Source organism: Phascolarctos cinereus, unplaced genomic scaffold, assembly GCF_003287225.1.
Source record: "Phascolarctos cinereus isolate Bilbo 61053 unplaced genomic scaffold, phaCin_HiC Scaffold_1;HRSCAF=81, whole genome shotgun sequence".
Lineage (NCBI taxonomy): Eukaryota > Metazoa > Chordata > Mammalia > Diprotodontia > Phascolarctidae > Phascolarctos > Phascolarctos cinereus.
The window spans coordinates 122,551,230-122,571,036 of record NW_027555514.1 but is presented as its reverse complement, the minus strand read 5'-3'; the positions used below and the strand labels follow the sequence as shown (position 1 = coordinate 122,571,036).

The window sequence follows — 19,807 nt, the reverse complement described above, 5'->3', positions numbered from 1 at the left end:
TTTCCTCCTATTTTAAATTTAATTTAAAATTTTTGTTACATTTTAAGTTCCAAACTGTCTCCCTCACTCCCTCTCACCCTTCCTTGTTAATGAGGAAATTAATGCTTCAAAAAGTTAAACAATTTGCCTAGGATCACATGAGTACTAAGTATGGAACCAGGACTCCTGGTTCCTTCAGCTCCTCTGACAACAGATCTTTTGTTGTTGTTGCTGTTGAGTCATTTTTCAGTTGTGGCCAACTCTTTGTGACCCCATTTGGAGTTTTCTTGGCAAAGACACTGGAATGATCTGTGGGTTTTTTTTTTCATTTTTCATTTTACAGATTTCGAGGAAACTGAGGCATAGTGCTAAGCCCAGGGTCACATGGCTAGTAAGTATCTGAAGCCAAATTTGAACTCACAGATGAGTCTTCCTGACTCCAGGCCTAGCAATCTATCCACTGTGCCACCTAGTTTCCCCAACATCAGATCTAGCATTTTTTTTCACTGCACAATATTGTTAAGGATATTATAAATTTATATAAATTATTTTTGAAGGATTTGTATGTTTCTACTGAATCTAAAAATTCCCTCAAACTCTGGTGTGTTTTCTAGTTCCTATTAGAAGAGAATTTGCTCACTTCTCTTCAGTAAACCTATCTGTTTATTCAGAAGGGTTCATTCTGCCAAACATTCTACTGGCCACTAACAAAAATATATCCCATTATAGGAAGCACTGGCCTTTAACATATGCAGTGGAAAAATTCCAAGCAGTGTCTTTAGCAACAGTCCCAGTAGAAGCTTACATTCCCTTGTAGTAAATTGGAAAACACACTGAACTTGAAATCACAAAATTCATTGCTGGATTTAAATACTATTTCCAACAACTTTCTAGTTCTCTTACCACAGGCAAGTCAAAGCCGTTTAAAGCCTTACTTTCCCTCATCTGCAAAATGGAATTACCTGAAAATGTAGTCAGAGGACAGTGCTTGGCAATTCCTAAACAGCCAAGTAATTAATATTAGTTATTATTATTCATCTGATAAATTCTATATGAGCCTTATTTCCACCTACATTTTTGCCTTACATAGGCAAAATAGGGATTTGATAACTGACCCTGGGATATGATACGGAGTTCTGAGGAACATGCATTCCTTCTCATTCCTTCTCAATTTGGGACAAATACAATTGATGAGCCAGAAGGTAAATCTGAGTCAGGCCCAGGAATTCTTTAAAGGAATACACACAAGGATGGGGACTATAAGAAGTAAGCAGCAGCAGGTAGCAGAGGGGAGACAGAATCCCCAGCCCTGCCCAGGATTTAATGAGATGAAAGAGAAAGCACCAATGGAATAAAGGCAACAGATGAAAGACTAAGCTAAAAAGAGAAACTGAACGGAAGAATAAGCGGCACTTAATAAGTGAGAAATCAAAGCTAGCCATCTGGCCCTATGAGAATCTCAGAGTAGAAGACACAGGCAGCAGTTATTTGATGCACCTACTTCTTCAAGGACTGAGGGAAGTTAAAAAAATTGCTCTTTCCCTAGTTCTCCTCCTCATATCTGTCCATTAACAGGTACTATACTCTGTTCACTTCTTTGGCTAAATGTGTTATTACTGTTGTTGTTTTTCCCTCAAACATTCAAAGACCACTGGTTAGAGATAAACAAAAATTTTAACTAGGGCAGAAAGTCAAATCTCTGCCTGAATGTTAACAATTGCCCTAATTGGTGGCGCTAATCTATGGTAATTGTATCAGTAACATTTCATCTGACATAAACTACATAAAATAGAGACGGGGCCTGCATAGATTCAAGGACCACTCAACTTTTCCTAGGCTAAGTGAGCTGATTATTATAACAAGTGGTGGACGATAAAATCCCCTAGGATCTGTCTTTTGATTTTCTTTGTGTGCCCAGCACTTAATACAGTGCCAGACACACAGTAGGGGCTTAATACTTAACAATCTTTCTGTTCTCTCCTGTGTAGCCAAATAAGCCTTTCCTCATATGAGACAATCCATTTCTAATCTCTGTGCCTTTTCTCTGGACATCTGCTTGGAATGCACTTATTCTTTATCTCATAAAATTCTTCTTTTTGCAGGATGAAGCTCAAACATGACCTTTTACATGACCTTTTTTGCTTACCTCCAATTGCTAATGCTCTTCTTCCCTAAATACCTTGTGTTTATTTTATACTCATATATGTATATGTGTATCTACGCATACATATATACATACAGACAGATGTTTATAAACACATATTTGTCTTCTCTGAAAGAACATAACATCTTTGAGAGCAGGGCCTGTTTCGTTCCTTGCACTTATAGTCCAAGAATCTAGCACAGTGACTGGCACTGAACAGATGCTTAATTAATGCTTGTTGGCTGACTGTAGGTGACCTCTTCTTCCTACTCTTGTGAAAGCACTTTCCCAGAAGTTTTAATCCCTAGTTCAGGACAATAATCCTTTATATGTTCTCTAGAGATCAAAGTTTTATTGCAGAGGATTTGTTAGCATGCACATATTGCCAGGCATAAAGGTTCCTTAGGATGTAGGCTTATATCACTGGGGTCACTGGCTGGACAGTGGCCTGTTATGAAGCTTATTAGCAGACTGCTAGCTCAGGTAGAATGATCTAAGGTCACACTTTCACCTGGAAGTAGGCAGGGACAGTGAGAATTAGCACCCCTCTCTCCTCCCCATGCAACATATTACACTGTATTTGTATTTTGAATAACAATAATAAAGTCTAGAATATGGGCAGCACAGTGTAGTGGAAGTCAAGAAGTTCTTGTTTTTGTTCAGTTTTGTCTGACTCTATCTGACCCCCATGGATTTTTTGTCCATGAGATTTTCTTGGCAAAGGTACCGGAGTACTTAGTCATTTTCTTCTCCAGTATGTCCCCATTTTACAAAAGAGGAACTGAGGCTAATAGGGGTCACACAACTAGTGAGTGTCTCAGAGCAGACTTAAACTCAGATCTTCCTGACTCTGGGGCTGGTGTCCTAGCCACAGCAAAATCTAGCTGCCACAAGTCAAGAAGACTAGGGTTCAAGAAGACCTCATGGCTATGTGACCATGGGCTAGTCTTTTAACCTCTCAGTCACCAAGGCAACTATCTAAGGCTCTATGTTGCAGAGTGGGCGGTGATCTGCATTGGCAAAAGGAGTTTCCTCACTGGAAGTTTCTTGTACCAATGAAAACACAGGTTTGGTTTAAAAAAATCTGTAGTTTAAAAAAATACATGCAAAATGGCAGGAACAAAGAAAGCACCTAATGTATCTTGTCGACTGATCAACAATTGTACATAAATATGGGGGGGTTTGTGTTTTTGGATAATTGTGGGTCCACTTACCCTTTTTTTTAATCACAAAAAACTAACAGTATGTGCTTCCTGTAACTATTCTACAACACAAGCTAACAAATGAATTGCTACTGGAAAACTAATTCTGATATAACACATTAAAATGAAAAATAATATATCTCAAATAAGAATAAAAAGCTCAGGTGAGTTTCTGTGGGTTCTTTATTTATATAGGCATGAATGCAAATGATCTGCCATTCTGAATTGCTTTCAGTTATAGCTGCCAAAACCTTTTGGTATCCTGACATATTGTTATAGTTGTGTTTCAGGCTTTAAATTTCCCATTTGAGAAGAAGCAGCAGCATTCTGTTTGGCCTACACAGTTACACAACAAAGGAATTAGAATGTTCTGCCCTCATGACTGAAATGTCTTCCTAATAAACATAGAGCTCTTCTGTCTGTTTTCAATGCTAGGTTCCAGTTACTGAATATCAATCTCTTATTTGTTCCCCATACTTACCTTTTAAAACTTAAAATAAGTCATTTTGCCAGGTACTCATTTGCATTAAAACGTCATCAATAAAACTCCAGATTGCAAACCTACAAATAATAAGGCTAGTTGTACCAGCTGATACTGTTTGGTGCATTGGCTTTTCAGAGGTGGAATATACTTGAAAAGTCAGCAAGCAGCTCACAGGGCTAGAGGGAAGTCAAGAGGGCTATTTGACCTGAGCTTTGAACTCTAGAAGAGTCTTCATTTAGTAATTAAAGAAATATAATTTATCTATGAAATGGCATTTGAACAGTCCTATCATGCTTAATATCAACTATGACAATGCACAAATCCTAGATTTTCCTTTCATAATCAGTGGATTTGCACAAAAAAAGACTAAAACCCCCCACATGTTAGATGAAATATAAATTAAATTCAGGCTCAATCTTTAGGGGTACCTTATTTTGTTTTTATGACTTTATTATAACTCTTTTTTTGGAAACTATATCTAGGAGTCTAAAAAACTCTTACCTTCCCTTAGAGATCTAGGAAGGCGAAAGATAAAGAGAATACACATTTATTAAGCACCTAGGATATGCCTGTTACTGAGTTAATTGCTTCACAAACATCTCATTTGACTCTACTGACAATTATACTGATTATTTAGAGTCATTTAGTTACTAAGTGTCTGCTCAGAATCCTATTTCCTATGGCTGAAACCAGCATCTTCTTGGGTAGCTGACTTTCTTCTAATCTCCATTTTGGCACTCATCCATTTTGTTTCATCCCTGTGCTTAGCAATTTCCCTCCTTAGGCTCTCTGGCTACAGACCATGTTTTAAAATTGGTAAGCACTTCCATCTTCTCTCACACGGCAGTCATTCCATAACCAAGCCCTAGGCTGAGGCCTGAATACTACCTTACCATACCCATTACTCATTATTTTCTCCCAATTGGTCTATAACAAAGTATTTCTTATAACATTTGGGGTGGGGGTGTTGTTTAGCATTAAAATGATACTCCCTGATTCCCCTTCCTTCCCAAAATCCCCACAAGGAGAAACCACCCTACATCCACCAAAATGGACTAAGCAAACAGTCACTAAAGTGATTTTTTTTAGAACAGTGGTGTTAGATTCAAAGAGGCATCTGACTGGGCATGTTGTCTTCATCTAAATGTTGAGTAGGCAATCTACATGACAGGAATGAAAGGTGCAATGGCTAGGTATCTTGATTAAATGTATTGGAAAATATGGATGAAGTAAGGCATTTTAATTAGTAACAGAGAGAAGACTGAATTGATCTCCAGCAAAGCCCAAATTGTTGAAGCAATAAAATGTAGAAAACGTGTCGGAGGCATGATTTGCTATGATGATAGAAGATAATGCAATTTCCATCCTGTAGAGTAAGATGAATTCAAGGATAAAGTAACTATATAATTGAGAAGAGCTGTGGTTGGTAAGCATTTCATAAAAAAAAAAAAACATTTTTCAACAATCGTCTCTAGAACACTTGTATACAAAGATAAATCGAAGTTTTTTGGGGGGAGGGGGTGTCAAAAGACTATATATCCCAAGGCTCATCACGAGACAGAGACACAACGAAACCAGATCTCCTTTTTTAAGAAGTTATTTACTATTCTAAAACCTCAAAAAATTGTATATGTTGCCTCCTGATTTTCAATGCATTTTAATTAATGTCAATGAATTCAATTTACATAATCATTAAATTACTTTATTATATATCCTTTAATATTTTAAAGCTGTGATGATATGTCCATGCTAATTGAACTGACTATAGATAGGTATATCATATCTGAAAAAAAATCTGGTGCTGAAGTTAAGTAATGCTTGCAATAGTGAATCTTGCATATTTAATGATATACATTATTGTTATGGTGCTATGGTTATGCTTGGGCATAAAAGGTAAGTCATTTAAAATATTCAATTAATATTATTTATACACAAAACAAGTAACTCTGGGGTGGGTTGATTCTGGGAGTATGAGAAGGGAGAAGAAATTTTGTGGCTACCATTCCTCCCTCCCCTGAAGGGAGAAGTCAGCCACAATTCTACTCTTCTCTCCTCCTCCAGATTTGATCTCATGAATAAGAATCAATTATCATTTCAATTTTCTAACACTCCAATTTGCTTCACCAATCTGAATTGATGACAATCAATTTCATTAAACGAATATTTATTGAACATCTATTCTAGGCACCATGCTAGATTCTGAGTGAAGATACAAAGAAAAATTAAAAGTTAATTCCTACCTTACAAGAGCATATAGTCCAAAAGAGGAGATCAAAACAAATCACTATAAACATAGGGCAGAATATGTTCTGTGGCAACAAGGGTTAGATGAGAAAAAGCCTGTACTTCCCAGAGCGCCATACAAACTGTACAGATCTGTATTAATAAGGAATGTACTTCCTATGAGGTCCCAGGCCTCAAGATTCAGTTCTAATGAACACATGGCCAAACCTTCCAATGAAGCGTTAGGAGTAGGAACTGTGTTGGTCTTGAATTCTCTGCCATCAGGCCTGACTTCTGGACCTTGAGGCCCACAGGAAAATTAGTTCCCAAGTGGATAGTCTTGAGCATGGCACATTGAAAAGTACAGGCTTCACTTTGCTGAACTCTTTCCTATTTGATTGGGATGTGTGGTGGGTTCAGGGCAAGATCCATGATGCAGGTGATGAAGGAGCTAGATCATGAAAGGTGGGTAAGGTTTCATCAAGCAGGGGTTGTAGGACTGAACAGAGAAATACACATTATCACACATTTAGTAATGTCAGATTCCCAAACTTGGGACATCCAGAGGTAAAAGACTGAACAAATCTGTAATGCCAAAGAGAACAGCAGAGGAATGCTACATCTTGCTTTAAAAAAAAATTACAGAGCTATCTCTACCTGTCAAAGTATTTCTCTTCAAAACAAGTGGAAAAAAATCACTGGAATAAAGGCCTTTATCACCACTCCCTGGACTCCTGCAGTAGTTTCCACATATGTGTCTTTGTCTCAAGTCTCTGGGTCTGCATTCCAATTAATGTCTCATTGCTAACATGCATTTCTAAAATGTAGTTAAGCTTTCTCATGTCACTCCTACTTATTAAACCCTAGTGGCTCACTATAATCACTATGAACAAATATAAAGTAAATATCAACTCCAGTGGCCCTTTTCTCAGTTCTCACATACATATATACACACATATATACATATATAGTATACCCATATATTTTCAGGTCCCCACTCAGCAGAATATAAGATCCTCTTAAGAGCAGATACTAGTTCACTTTCATATTTATATCTCCAGTATGTAACACAATTATCTAGTATAAATAACAGGAAACTAATCCATGCTTGTTCCGTGGATGGTCAAAACACCTAGATGTGACTAGTAGTGCTGCCATTTACTCATCAGGTTGCCTTAAGACGGTCACTTAAGCCTTCCAAGAATCAGTTTCTCTGTCAGTAGAGTGAAAGGGTTACACTCGATCGATCAATCGTGTCAAACTCAAACAGAAATGGAGGATACTGAATGATACATAAAGATCCCTACAGGCCGCATATTGACTTAGAAAACCACATATTAACATTTTCTGTGATCTATTGCATTTGTATTTATTTTGTTAAATATTTCTAAATTACATTTTAATCTGGATTGGGCAGCACTTATGACTATCACGCTCACAGGCTACATGCCTGACCTGTCTGGACTACATTATGTCTAAAGTCCCTTCAGACTCCAAGATTCTGGGATTCATTACAGCCTAGCTCAGGTGTCACCAAGAAACTTTCCCTGATCCTCCAACTGGAATTGATCTCTCAGAACTTTTGAGTCTTGAATATTACTCTTCATGACCTCTCCAATGTATTTAGGTCATTCTAACTTACATTATACTTATTTGTGCACATCTCTTCTCCCTCAAAACTCCAATATCCTGAGGGAACAGGAAACACTGCATTTTTAGTTTTGAAACCTCAGTTCCTTGTATACTGAGGGCACTTAAAAAATAAATATCTTTTGAAGTGAAGGCTTTAGGGAGACAGCATGATACAGTGACAAGGACACTGGACTGGGAATCCATAGACCTGGGTGTCAATCTTTGCCCTACTACTTACCATCTCTATGACTCTGGGCAAATTATTTAACTTTTCCTGAGTTTTCTGATGTAAAATGAAGAGGTTGGTTTTGTTGATCTTTAAGGTGGGATCCAGCTCTGAGATTTTATACCTTTACCTATCTGGACCATCACTTCAATCTTACCAGTTATCAGGCAAGAACTAAAAAAAAAAAAATTAAAAATTCTCATTCCTTTATGTCAGTCCAAGACACTCTTGCTTTTGCCACTATTGGGGTAGTCCGATAATTACTACGCTCCTAAATAACTCCCAGATAACTTTTGGGTCCACCAAGCACCCATCCAAATGAACACAGAGGTTTACTGAGACAAGGTGGTGGTAGCAAGGGAATTCTACCCTCTGCTGTAACATACACAGAGCTAGACATTGGAACCAGTTTCCCGTGTGCTAACACTCTTAGAGACTTGTTCCTCTTTGGTGTGACCACTGTAAATTAGTATCAGTTTCTGGTGACATGTGCCAGCCTCTGGTTGAGAAGATGTCTGCAACAAAAGCTAATATATTAGATAGCTAGAAAGTGAGAGTTATTAACTATTTGTTTTTCTTTGTCCAACCATGCTACTCTTAGCTGACTTGTTACTCTCTTCTTCCAAAAATCCATATTTACAGAACCTATAAATAAAGGTTGTTTGTTACGTCCTCATCACTGAAATTTCACCGATGTACATTTTATAGTAACACCAATGATATATATAATTTCTTACAATAATTTATAATATTTTATTCATTTATAATTAATTTCACATCTGCACATCAGATTCCCTAGTTATATCTCACAAGAATACAGCTATTCTCCTAATTAGAATGCCATCATCAAAAAAAAGTCAAATACAAATTCTCTGCACTTGAAACAAGCTATCCAAACAGTGATTTCAGAATGTTAAGATAACACACCATTCTGCAAAGAAAACACATTTCGATTAAAAGAAAAAAAAACAAAACACGGTTAATAGCTTACTGTGGCCTTGAGGCTTCAGCCTGATCTGTCTGAAGTTTTTCTCCGCCTTCCACTTCCATTGTGCAATAAACAATTCGATTTGGAGCAACCGATTTTAAGCCTTGAACTTCCATTATGACAATCTAAATATCAGAAAAGGTACAAAAAGGCATTGTGTCACATCTAAGACCAAAAGAGATGCAGAGATATGGTAATGTTAAGTAATTCTACCCCTGAAAAAGTGCCTTGGGCTTTCCTACCTATAGCATTTTTTTCATACTGCAACAATGGCAGTCCTGTCCCCAGATGGAAATTCTCTCCATCCATTGAAGCAGAACTCAAATGCCCCCCTCATTCATGAAGCAATTCTAAATCCACAAAGGTTTTGAAAAGTTTACTTCCTCATTTGGTTTTATAGCACTTTGTGATGATGATAGCATAGAATATTATTCACAGGAATAAACAGTTTTTGAATGAATCATTTACCACCTAGAAAATCAATCAATATGATTCCCTGGAAGGAAGTTATACCATTTATTTTCTTATAGTCTTCAATTTCAACTTTTAACAACTGAAGATATAATAAAGAATTAATCTCCCCCAAAGTTTATTTAAGCACAAACTCAAATATCTCTTATCAACTATAACCTCAAAATTATTTTAAAATATTTAAATTTAAGGAAAACTCTTTAAGAGACCTCTAAACTCAGGCTGCTAAAAATGAAAATGATTCAATGCAAGCATTCACTAATGTAATTCTACAAAATGATTCACAACTGAATCTCAAAAACTGTGATGAGAGGTATGTGCATGAAATATCATCTACCATAAGGCAATCTCTTTTTTATAACTGATGGACACTAATGACATTGCCCCATTGTACAGTAATAGAAGCAGAAGCTTACATGAACGTTTACGTACATTATCTGATTTCCTTAAAAATTTCCCATGAAGTAGACAGCTTAGGTATTCTTATCCTTATTTTATAGATTTGAAAAGTGAGGCATGGAGAGAGGAAGTAATTAGCTCAAAGCCACAACAACAATAACAAAAACATAAAAATAATAATAATGATAATAATGACAATAATAATAACAAGCTTACTATGTGCTGCGCACTCTGCTATACACTTTACAATTATTATCTCCTCTGATCCTCACAACAACCCTGGGAGGTAGGTGCTATTATTATCGCACTTTTACAAGTGAGGAAACAAGTCAAATAGAAGTTAAGTGATTTGCCTAGGTTCATACAGCTAGCAAGCAACTAAGGTCAAATCTGAACTCCTGTCTTTCTGACTCCAGGCCAGGTGCTCTATCCACTGTGCTAACTAGTAGTAAATAGCATATCTGGAATTTGATCCTGGGTCTCTTGATTCCAAATTCAGCATTTATTTGACTGTACCACACTGTTTCTTGTTATGATGATCTCAGAAATGTTTTAACATTTATTATTTTAGATTATTACTACCACTGTGAAACTGTAGGCAAGTCATTTAATCTTTATGTGGCTCAGGCAACTTCCTAGGTCTTGGTTATTATGTCGTAAGTTGTGGTCTATTTTAGTAGACTGATCTCCCACTTTGCCTACAATGACAAAATCAATGTGTGTTACTACCATTTGTCATTAATTCTTACTGTTTTCTATTTTGATATATTAGCACTGTATATTTGAGAAAGACAAAGAGAGAGAGAGAGAGAGAGAGAGAGAGAGAGAGAGAGAGAGAGAGAGAGAGAGAGAGAGAGAGAGTTATTAACATAGGTTCTATGGACTTGTTTTTAAAATAATTCGGCAAATATATTTCAATATAATTGGTTTCCTTTGTAATCCTAGGTATTTTATTTTATGCATTTTAATATGCAAGGATGGCTTTTTTATTTTTATTAAACACAAGTTGAATGCTCTTTATTATATCAAGTTCATACTATCATTCATTCTTATAAATTCATATCTGAAGCTTTAGGTATTATTTCGTGTGCATATCATTTCCTGGTATAAAAGCATATAATATTTTCATATTCAAACTTAAGAACACTTCATGGTATGCAGTTATTTATCATGAAAAAGCTCCTTCCCCAAATTCACCCTTTCTGGATTACTCAGTATACTATGCTATAAGTTTTGTTCTTTATAAGAATCATGAGATAATAAGACATATAAAGGCAATCAATCATCTTCAGAGTAACTGATTCTCCCTTTCAGATAATCCAAAATTCCAGTGTAAACTTCTAGAAAGCCACAAGGAATAAGGTAAGAGATATAAATAAGTAAATGGATTTGAATGTATACAACATTTTAATCGCTTCTTGTTCTGTATTTTTTTTTCCTAGAGGAAAATATGAGGACAATTGGTACCTCAGAAAAACGACCAACGCAATGAAATCTTTGTAGGTTCAAAAGATCATAGACTTACAGGTGGAAGAGGACCTGGAAGACATCCAGTTCAACCCCTCATTTGATGGTGGAAAAAAAAACTATAACCCAAGGAGATAACAACATACAGTTAAGTGCAAGAGGAAGGATTTCCACCCATGTTCTGCAGCTCCAAGAGTCAGAGTTTTTTCTCCCCCATTTTTAATCAAAACAGTTCTAAATTAAAAATTTTTTTGGATTTCTGTCATTTTGGCTTCTCTTCAACTGAAAACAAATGTATAGAATTATTAAAGATATAACTGAACAGATGTTTCCAGGAATTTATGGAAAATGGTGACATATTTCAGAAGCTTCTAATAGTTGAGGAAGATGCATTTAGCCATTCAATTTACACGGAAGCATACCTCTGGAGCAGAGCTCAAAGACTATTAATTAAACAAAATAAATACGTGTAGCATTCACCATTGAGGGATGTGCTGAATCTCTACATGAATGAAGCTCCTATACCAGCTGAGTTATTTGGAATATCTAACTTGAGTGCCATTTCCACTTACTTTTCATAAATAAAGGCCACATGCAAATCTCTGAATCGCTGTGATTTTAAGTACTTTTTTTTTTTTGCTGGGGGAATAGGGGGTGGGTCGGGGATCCTTTGTCTGCTTAATTCTAATCAAATGGTATAATTTTTACAACCTACATTAGGAATGAAGCATATTATACAATGTAAGATGATATTAAGAGAAAATGTGCTAACATCGGCCCACATTTCAGATTATTATCCATTTACATGGCATTTCCCTCTTCAGTCTGTCAAATAGCCAAAGTATAAAAGAGATGAAAGAAAGCATCTGCTAACATTATTTCTGTCACCTCCACGACAAGTTATTGTAATCAGGACCTCTTCAAACACCCAACTTGTAAAACAATCATTCTGTTCTCTACAACAATACTACTACCTACCATCTGTGCAGGGAATGCTTTACCCTGAAGAATTGCCAGTTTTAAAAGGTTTTATAAATAGAGTAAGAAGTTTATAACTCTGAATTTATAGAATAATATGCAATGACCCCTAAATTGTCAGGGAAAATGAAGGTCAAAGAGATCAGGGTAATTTCAGTTTTTTTCATCATGTAATACCAACCTAATTTTAGTCCTCTGTTTAAATGCCTCTCTATTAAGCTTCTTACTTGAGATATTGTTAAATATCAAAACTGATTCTGTCATATTCCCTTTTCTGAGTTATTTCTGATTTGTTAATGGACAGGCACAGGAAGATAGACAAGGTGCTGGCAAAAGGAAAAAAGAAAGCCAGAATATATGCTTCTGAACAACTGAGAAGTGACTAAAAATGTATAATATAAAGCCTATTTAAAGACTGAGTGAGAAAACGGAACAAGATGAAAATGGGGCAAGTAGAATAACAGGTACCTATAATGCTCTCCTTATAATCAAATGTGTAATTCTCAAATTACATCTAGTAATAGTGATATGTAGGTAGAGTAACTCACCACTGGAAGTCTTGAAAAATCATAGGATCACAGATTTTTAGAACCAAAGGAACCCAGGTTGGCACAGTGTTAAAAACTTAAAACTATTGTGTTTTAGGTTACACTGAAATCTCAGCAATTTAGGACCCAGATTGAGGGGGAAAAATAGAAGGAAAGCATATTAGACTTTCGTCCTGCGCACATTTCAGTCTCAAAGGACAAAGTAACAGAGGACAGAGGTTGGGAATAGGGGCGGATCACCATATTCTTACCTCTGAATTTCATTTACAGAAGATCACAAAGGGAGAGAAGACCAAAATGAGACTTTCCTTCCAGCTGCTTTAGCGTGAATAACCACTAATTTAACCAGTTAAGGCTTAAATATCATTAATGGAGAGATTAACGGCTGTAACATCTAAGAGCAGGCTTACACCTAGATCTGCACAGCTTCCAGGGGCAGCCATCAAGTTCAGGGAACATGTATTATATTTCATGTAAACATACATCATGTAGGGAATCAAATTATATGCAATTTTGTTACTTAAGACATTTGGATCTAGAATAAATTAAGACTCTAAACTCTGGTAACGGCTAAGATTGAAAGACAGAAAAAAGACAAAAGATTACCTTTAAGTAACAAAAAGAAGAGAGAAGCAAACAAAAATACCACATAAATTTCATTCTTTCTAGTTTTACTTTCAAAAAGAAAACTAAGGAGAAAAAAAAAACTCCCAAGAAATAAAACAAGCAGACCAAACACATTCTAATAGAAGACTCTGTGAATTCCAACCAAGAAGTAAGAATGACTGAAAAATATCTATACGTGTGCATATATATGTACACACATATATTCATATATTAAAATAAATCCTTGCAATCATTTTGGAGAGCAATCACAAAATATATGATTCATAACTTGTGAGCCAATGGTTCATTTACTAATACGTTGCTCTAAACCTATCATAAAAAAAGAAATCTATATATTTATTTAAAACAGCAAAAACGGAAAACTAGCTGAATATTCCATGACTAGATAATGGCTGAATAAATCATAATGCACGAATTTAATAGCATAACATGATAACTGTAAAGATAAGATAGATCATTATAAGGAAATAGGGTAAGGCCTACGAAAAATGAGGAAAATCAGGAGTATCAAAAGAAGAACTATATTCCTAGTGACTACAAATATATAATATAACATAAATAATATATGTATATTCATATACATACACACACACACACATATACCTCTCCCTATAAATGCATTTGAAGTGGGTGGGGGGTGTCAAGACCGCTGACTTCACTGAATTGAGCAACAGTAGGCAAACCATAACCAATGGGCCAAATCCAGCCCCATTCCCGATTTATAGAGCCCACAAGCTAAGAATACACAAGGAGGCAAGAAATAGAGTGGCATGCATGAGGAATATGAAGGCAGTCAGTCTTCTACCATACACTGCAAGAAGGGGAATCAATTGTAATAAGGCTGGAAAAGTAGGAGGGGACTAGGTTTGAAGTGCTTTTAATGCCAAATGAATATATTTGATCTCAGATGCAACAGGGAAACAAAGAACTGATTCAGTAAAAATTCAAAACTTTGGCAGTTGCTAGGAAAATAGAATGGAGAGGGGAGAGACTTGATGCAGGAAGCCCAATAAACCAAGGCAAGAGTTGACGAGAATAGCTGCATACGTGATAAGAGGACATGAAAGACGTTGAGGGAAAAGAAGTGACGAGACACTGCTTGTGTATATGTATATATGAAATAATCAAAAGTGAGAAGTCAAGAATAACGTGTAGGGGTGAAAGTGGGAGGTCTGAAGGATGGCACTGGCTTTGACACAAGTTTGGTGCCCTTAAGAAGTTTGGAACAAGGTGGATATGGGTTGGAAGATAAGGACTTCTATTTTGGATATGCTTCCTTTGAGAAGCCTAGAGGGCATCTAGTTTGCAAGATCCAAAGAAATGGGGGTGATCTGAGACCGAAGCCCAGGAAAGACATGAGCATTAACTAAATCGATCAAGGAGTAATTTGTATATTGAAGGTAATTAAATCCATGGGAAGTGCCGAAGTCTCTGAATGAGGGAGTAGATGGAGAGAAGAGTAAAAATTAGAGGGTGTGATATGGATGATGACCACCAAAGGAAACTACCAGGTGACCCAGGGAAGGCACACTATTTAATAATATTGATTTGCCACTTAAATCTACATGCATTTGCATATAATGTTTAACTAGGAATTTTCAGGTATAATTTAACTGATATATATGCGTACATATGTATGTACGCATATATACATAACACGAGTGTTTGTGTATGTATACACACTATATACACAGAGCTTTTAAGAATAAAAACCAGAAAATGTTATTTTCGCGGTTTCCTTCAAGCTGACAGACTGTCTTGTGAGAACTTACCTCTAATGTGAATGACAGCACCACGTCTGATTTTGAGAGCTGAATCTCATTTTCATCTCCCATATCTAAGAAAGCCGAATTCTGTGATCGCTTTAACTTCTGCAGCTTAAACTCAGGACCACCTTTAGATACTGGAAGACTTTCCAGATTGGCCATTAACAAATTCACAGAAGACCTCATCTCTTCTATGAACATGTTTTCCATTTCTTTTGCAACAAACTTGGGAAATTTCCTTTCCTTAAAAAAATAAAAATACAAATATTGCTAAACATTTCAAATTCAAAATGTTACTAAATATGTTTTAAATCACAACACAACTAATTCAAGTCATTTTAAAAAAGTGTAACAAGATGATAGATGTTTCCAAGGTGGTATTACCAAACAAATAAATTCTAAGTTGACTTTCTAGCACACCTGCTCTACAATTTAGCTTAATAGACTAAAGCTTCAGGTCTGAACAATTTAGAGTTTAAACATATTGACTCTACATTATTGAGGATCAGTATAATACACAAAAAGCAAGATATCATGCCAATCCACACTAACTTCTTCTGAAAAGGCAGCTCCTTGAGAAAACATACAAACATAATTATAAAAGTCAATTTAATTTTGTTTTATAGGTGATCTGATGAATCTCAATTAGCCTCTGATGGCCTTTTAAGTCTTGAGAACTAACTTTTCTTCAGGAATGGTATTCAGGACTTAATGTCTTTTATGCCAAGAGTCAAATATTTTACATTACCAAAGATATCCAAGGTTTCACAGTAAGAATTATTTTGTAACACATTTTTGTGAAGTTCATAGCAAATATTCAACATGACCCAAATTTTCAAGATATCACATCAGGTAATTTTCATACTTTAAAAAGATGATACTTTCATAAAGTAAATAGAGCTAAATATATTAAGACTTCACATTCTTAAACTCATATTCTTAATCATCAGGTTTACAAAATTATATCAAGACATTTTTTAAAAAAACAAAATTAAAAAGGGAAGACATTAAGAATAATTACTTGTTGTTCATAAATAGCAGATTTAATAATATAAATTTTGAAAGGTTATATGGGATCACAAATTGATGCAAAATATTAAATTATTTGTTCTCCAAGGTACTGTTAGTGGAATTATGCATTAGGGCAACCATTCTAGAAAGCAATTAGGAATTATGGGGAAAAAAGGAGAAAAATATCTATACATTTTGACCGAGACGTAGTAACATTGAGCATATACCCCAAGATGGTAAATGATGAAAAAATGAAATGTCCCACATTCACCAAAACTAGTAACAAAGAAGATGCCCATTCAGTGGGAAATAAACAAATTTTGAAACATTAATGTAATACAATATTATGACGATGTTAGAAACTATGAATACGATGAAAAAAGGGAAACATGGACTTATGTGAACTACTGCAAAATAAAATTAGAACAAAAAAACAACATACACAATCACTACAATAATAATATAACTGTAAATTCAATAACAAAACTACTGAAATTGAATGTTTTGAAATTATAATGATCAAGCCTGATTCCAAAGGAGAGATATAAGAACAAATTTCCCTCCCTTATTTGCAGAGATGGAGGACCATGGGTGCAGAATACTGTACATGATGCTGGGCTTCACTGATGTGTTGGTCAGTTTTAATGAATTGTTTATCTCAGTCTCCATTTTTTATTCTTTGTTACAAAGGATGGCTTTCTGGGAGTGGCTATTCAGAACTGTTAGTTTCACATTACATAGCAATGTGAAAATTTGCTAAGCACTTTTGTTACAAAACTCTATGGAGATAGCCAAGCAAGTGTTACCATCTCTCTTTTAATGATGAGAAAATGCAGTTCTGAAAGGTTAAGTAACATGGCCTTAGCTACACAGCCAGTAAGTATCAGGAGAAAGTTTAAAATCTCAGTTTCCAGAATCCAAGTCTAGAATTCTTTCCATCACACCATCATCCTGTTTTCATTATAGCATGAAAAATACAATTAAAAAATTGTCTTGGGGCCTGGAATTCTATTAAAATATAAAAAAAGGTTTAGAGACAATAGTGGCTCAGTGTAATTTCTGAAGAAATGTGCATTGACAACAATGACAACAACAATGATGATAATAAGTTTGGAGACTGAAGAAATCTCTCCCCAAATACTCCCCATCAGATTCTTGAAATGGTGAATGTCTTCTTCATAATTAATCAACAAACTTAATGCAAATGAGATAAAAGAAAGGGTGAAGGCTAGCCAAGAACAATTTATGATTCATTTTATTAGTGTGTCAGAAAAAGATTTTTCAATGCTGATGCCATGTCAAAGGTCACTTATAGTAACAACCAAGAAAGGTTTTGTTTTTGTTTTTGCTTTTTTCCTGAAGGGTGAGATCACTTGGGCAAAAGGCTACTTTGGCCTTGGATTCCCTAATTGATTTTAAATAAAGTCTGCCATGTTACACTGCCCTGGAGGTCATGTAACTGCACATATTCTAGTCCACCTTTATAAGAAAAATGCAAATACGCAAAAAGCAAAGTGACAACAGGGAATTTTTCAATAAATCAGGTTCCAGGGTAGATACTGGGGTCAGCATCTACTTATCATTGTGTCTCACACAAACTACATGTCTACTTCCATTCAGCTGTATGGTAATGTAACTGATTTTCATCTTCACCTAAGCCTTTTAGAAAGGTTAAACAAAAGGCATGAGAGGATATATAATGCTTTATAAAAAGCATTTTTAAAATTTAAAAAAAATAAACTTTTCTTTTTAATCTGCAAAAAAAATGAGGGGAATATACTTGTTTTGTTCATTTCTTGAACACTGGTCATGGCAGATGTAATAACAGTTACATTAAATTCCAAAATCAGTAGATTTTCCCAGAGTTCTATTTTAATTTTTATTTCATTAAGTCTAGACAGATTTCATCTTAACCTGTGGCCTAACAGGACAGTGCTTATTTTAAGTCTGAAAACCTGTACTGCTGTTTTATGATCTTATGCATTGTGGCTATATTTCTGAATTATCATAGCATACAAAATACATTATTTTTCATTGGCAATTCATTTGCATTCATGAAAAACAATATAGTTATATTAGGGGATAGGAATTAGACGTGTTATTTCACTGGTATAGGGTATTCCCAGTTGAGGAAACTCCATGACGAATGCAAGTCAGTAACTTTTCTGCAAAGCAGCCAAGAGGTGCAGTAGATAGAGCGCTGGGCCTGGAGTTAGGAAGAGCTGAGTTCAAATCCAGCCTCAGACACTTACTGTGTGACCCTGGGCAAGTCATTTACCCATTTGTCTCAGTTTCCTCATCTGTAAAATGTGAAGAAAATGGTAAACCATTCTAGTGTCTTTGCCAAGAAAACCCCCAAAGGGCTCATGAAAAGCTGGAAGGACATGATTGAAACAACTGAACAACAATAAACTTCTCTGCAATTTCTAGTAGTAGATAGCGGCCTAGAGCACTGAGAAGTTAAAGGACTGGGTCACATACTCAGCATATTTCAGAAGTAAGACTTGATTTGAGTTGCTTTCTTGTCTACTACTCTCTATTTTCACATTTCATTCATATATATATATATATATATATATATATATATATATATACACACACACATACAATGGTGAAATATATATATGTGTGTGTGTGTGCGTGCATATATGTATGTATATTGTCTATATGTAATACCATCTGTTAGTAAATATAAATTACCAAATTTAGTAATCCGTTATGTGCCAAATACTCTGCTGGGCACAATATTAAAACCAAAGTCCTTTCCCTCAAGGACCTTACAGTTCAGGGAAGGAGGGAGGGAGAGAAGGAAGGGGGAAAAAAAAGCAAAAATATATTAAGCTAGTACTGTGTGTTACATTGTGCTAAGCCCTATGGACAAAAATACAAGCAAAAAGAAAAGGAAGACAACACACAAAAATAAACAGAAAAGTGAGAGGTGAAGGTAATGAAGTATCTGATGTGGAGGCATGATTTTGAAGTCCAGAGAAAAGTCAGGAAGAGAAAAATAAATTAATGTGGGTTGGAATTGATAAGAGAAGACTTCATGGAAGAAATAAGGCTTAACCTGTGCTTTGAGGAGCAGATAGGATGCGGATAGGCGAAAATGGGAGGAAAATGGCATTCCTGATGACAAGATAGTATAAAAATGCACAAGGGGTATTTCTAGACCATATGGTTGTGGGACTGTATGATTTTCATATTGGAGAGTAGTTGGAGATAAATTTTTTTTGGGGAAAGGTTGCAACTTCATTTAGGATTTAGGATTTTGAATATCATCCTAAGGAATTTCTACATCTTCCTCTAAGAAATTCTGAACCCTTGGAAGTTTTTAAGCATTAAGAATGGCATAATAAAAGTGGTATTTAAGATTAATCTCATTGTAAAGTATAGAATGGGTTGGAGAAAGTAATACAAGTTATAAGAATATAAAATTAAGTTCAGGTTTGAGGTGATAAGATATTTTATTAGAACTGTGCAATTAAGAGTAAAAATTGAAGGCTGTATACCATAGATAACATAAAAATGTGATTTCTAATCACTGTCATCATGGAATTTATAGAGCACACACTATGTGTCAGGGTACTGTGCTAAGTGCTTTTTAAGAAAAAAACAATTATCTTCTTATATGATCTTCACAACAAGCCTGGGGGGTAGATGGTA

At 35.4% G+C, this 19,807-nt stretch overlaps 1 protein-coding gene across 11 annotated transcripts in view; it reads right to left on the bottom strand.

Moving 5' to 3' along the window:
• The window catches only part of CADPS2 (calcium dependent secretion activator 2), a 708,547-nt gene that overhangs the window by 385,979 nt on the left and 302,761 nt on the right, over positions 1–19,807 (bottom strand). For all 11 annotated transcript variants that reach the window (XM_078154013.1, XM_078153999.1, XM_078154004.1 and 8 more), the window contains exons 5-6: positions 15,140–15,376; positions 8,881–9,002 (exon numbers count right to left, since the gene is read on the bottom strand). In XM_078154013.1, the coding sequence (XP_078010139.1) occupies positions 8,881–9,002; positions 15,140–15,376 (359 nt within the window). The remainder of the gene's footprint in view (positions 1–8,880; positions 9,003–15,139; positions 15,377–19,807) is intronic.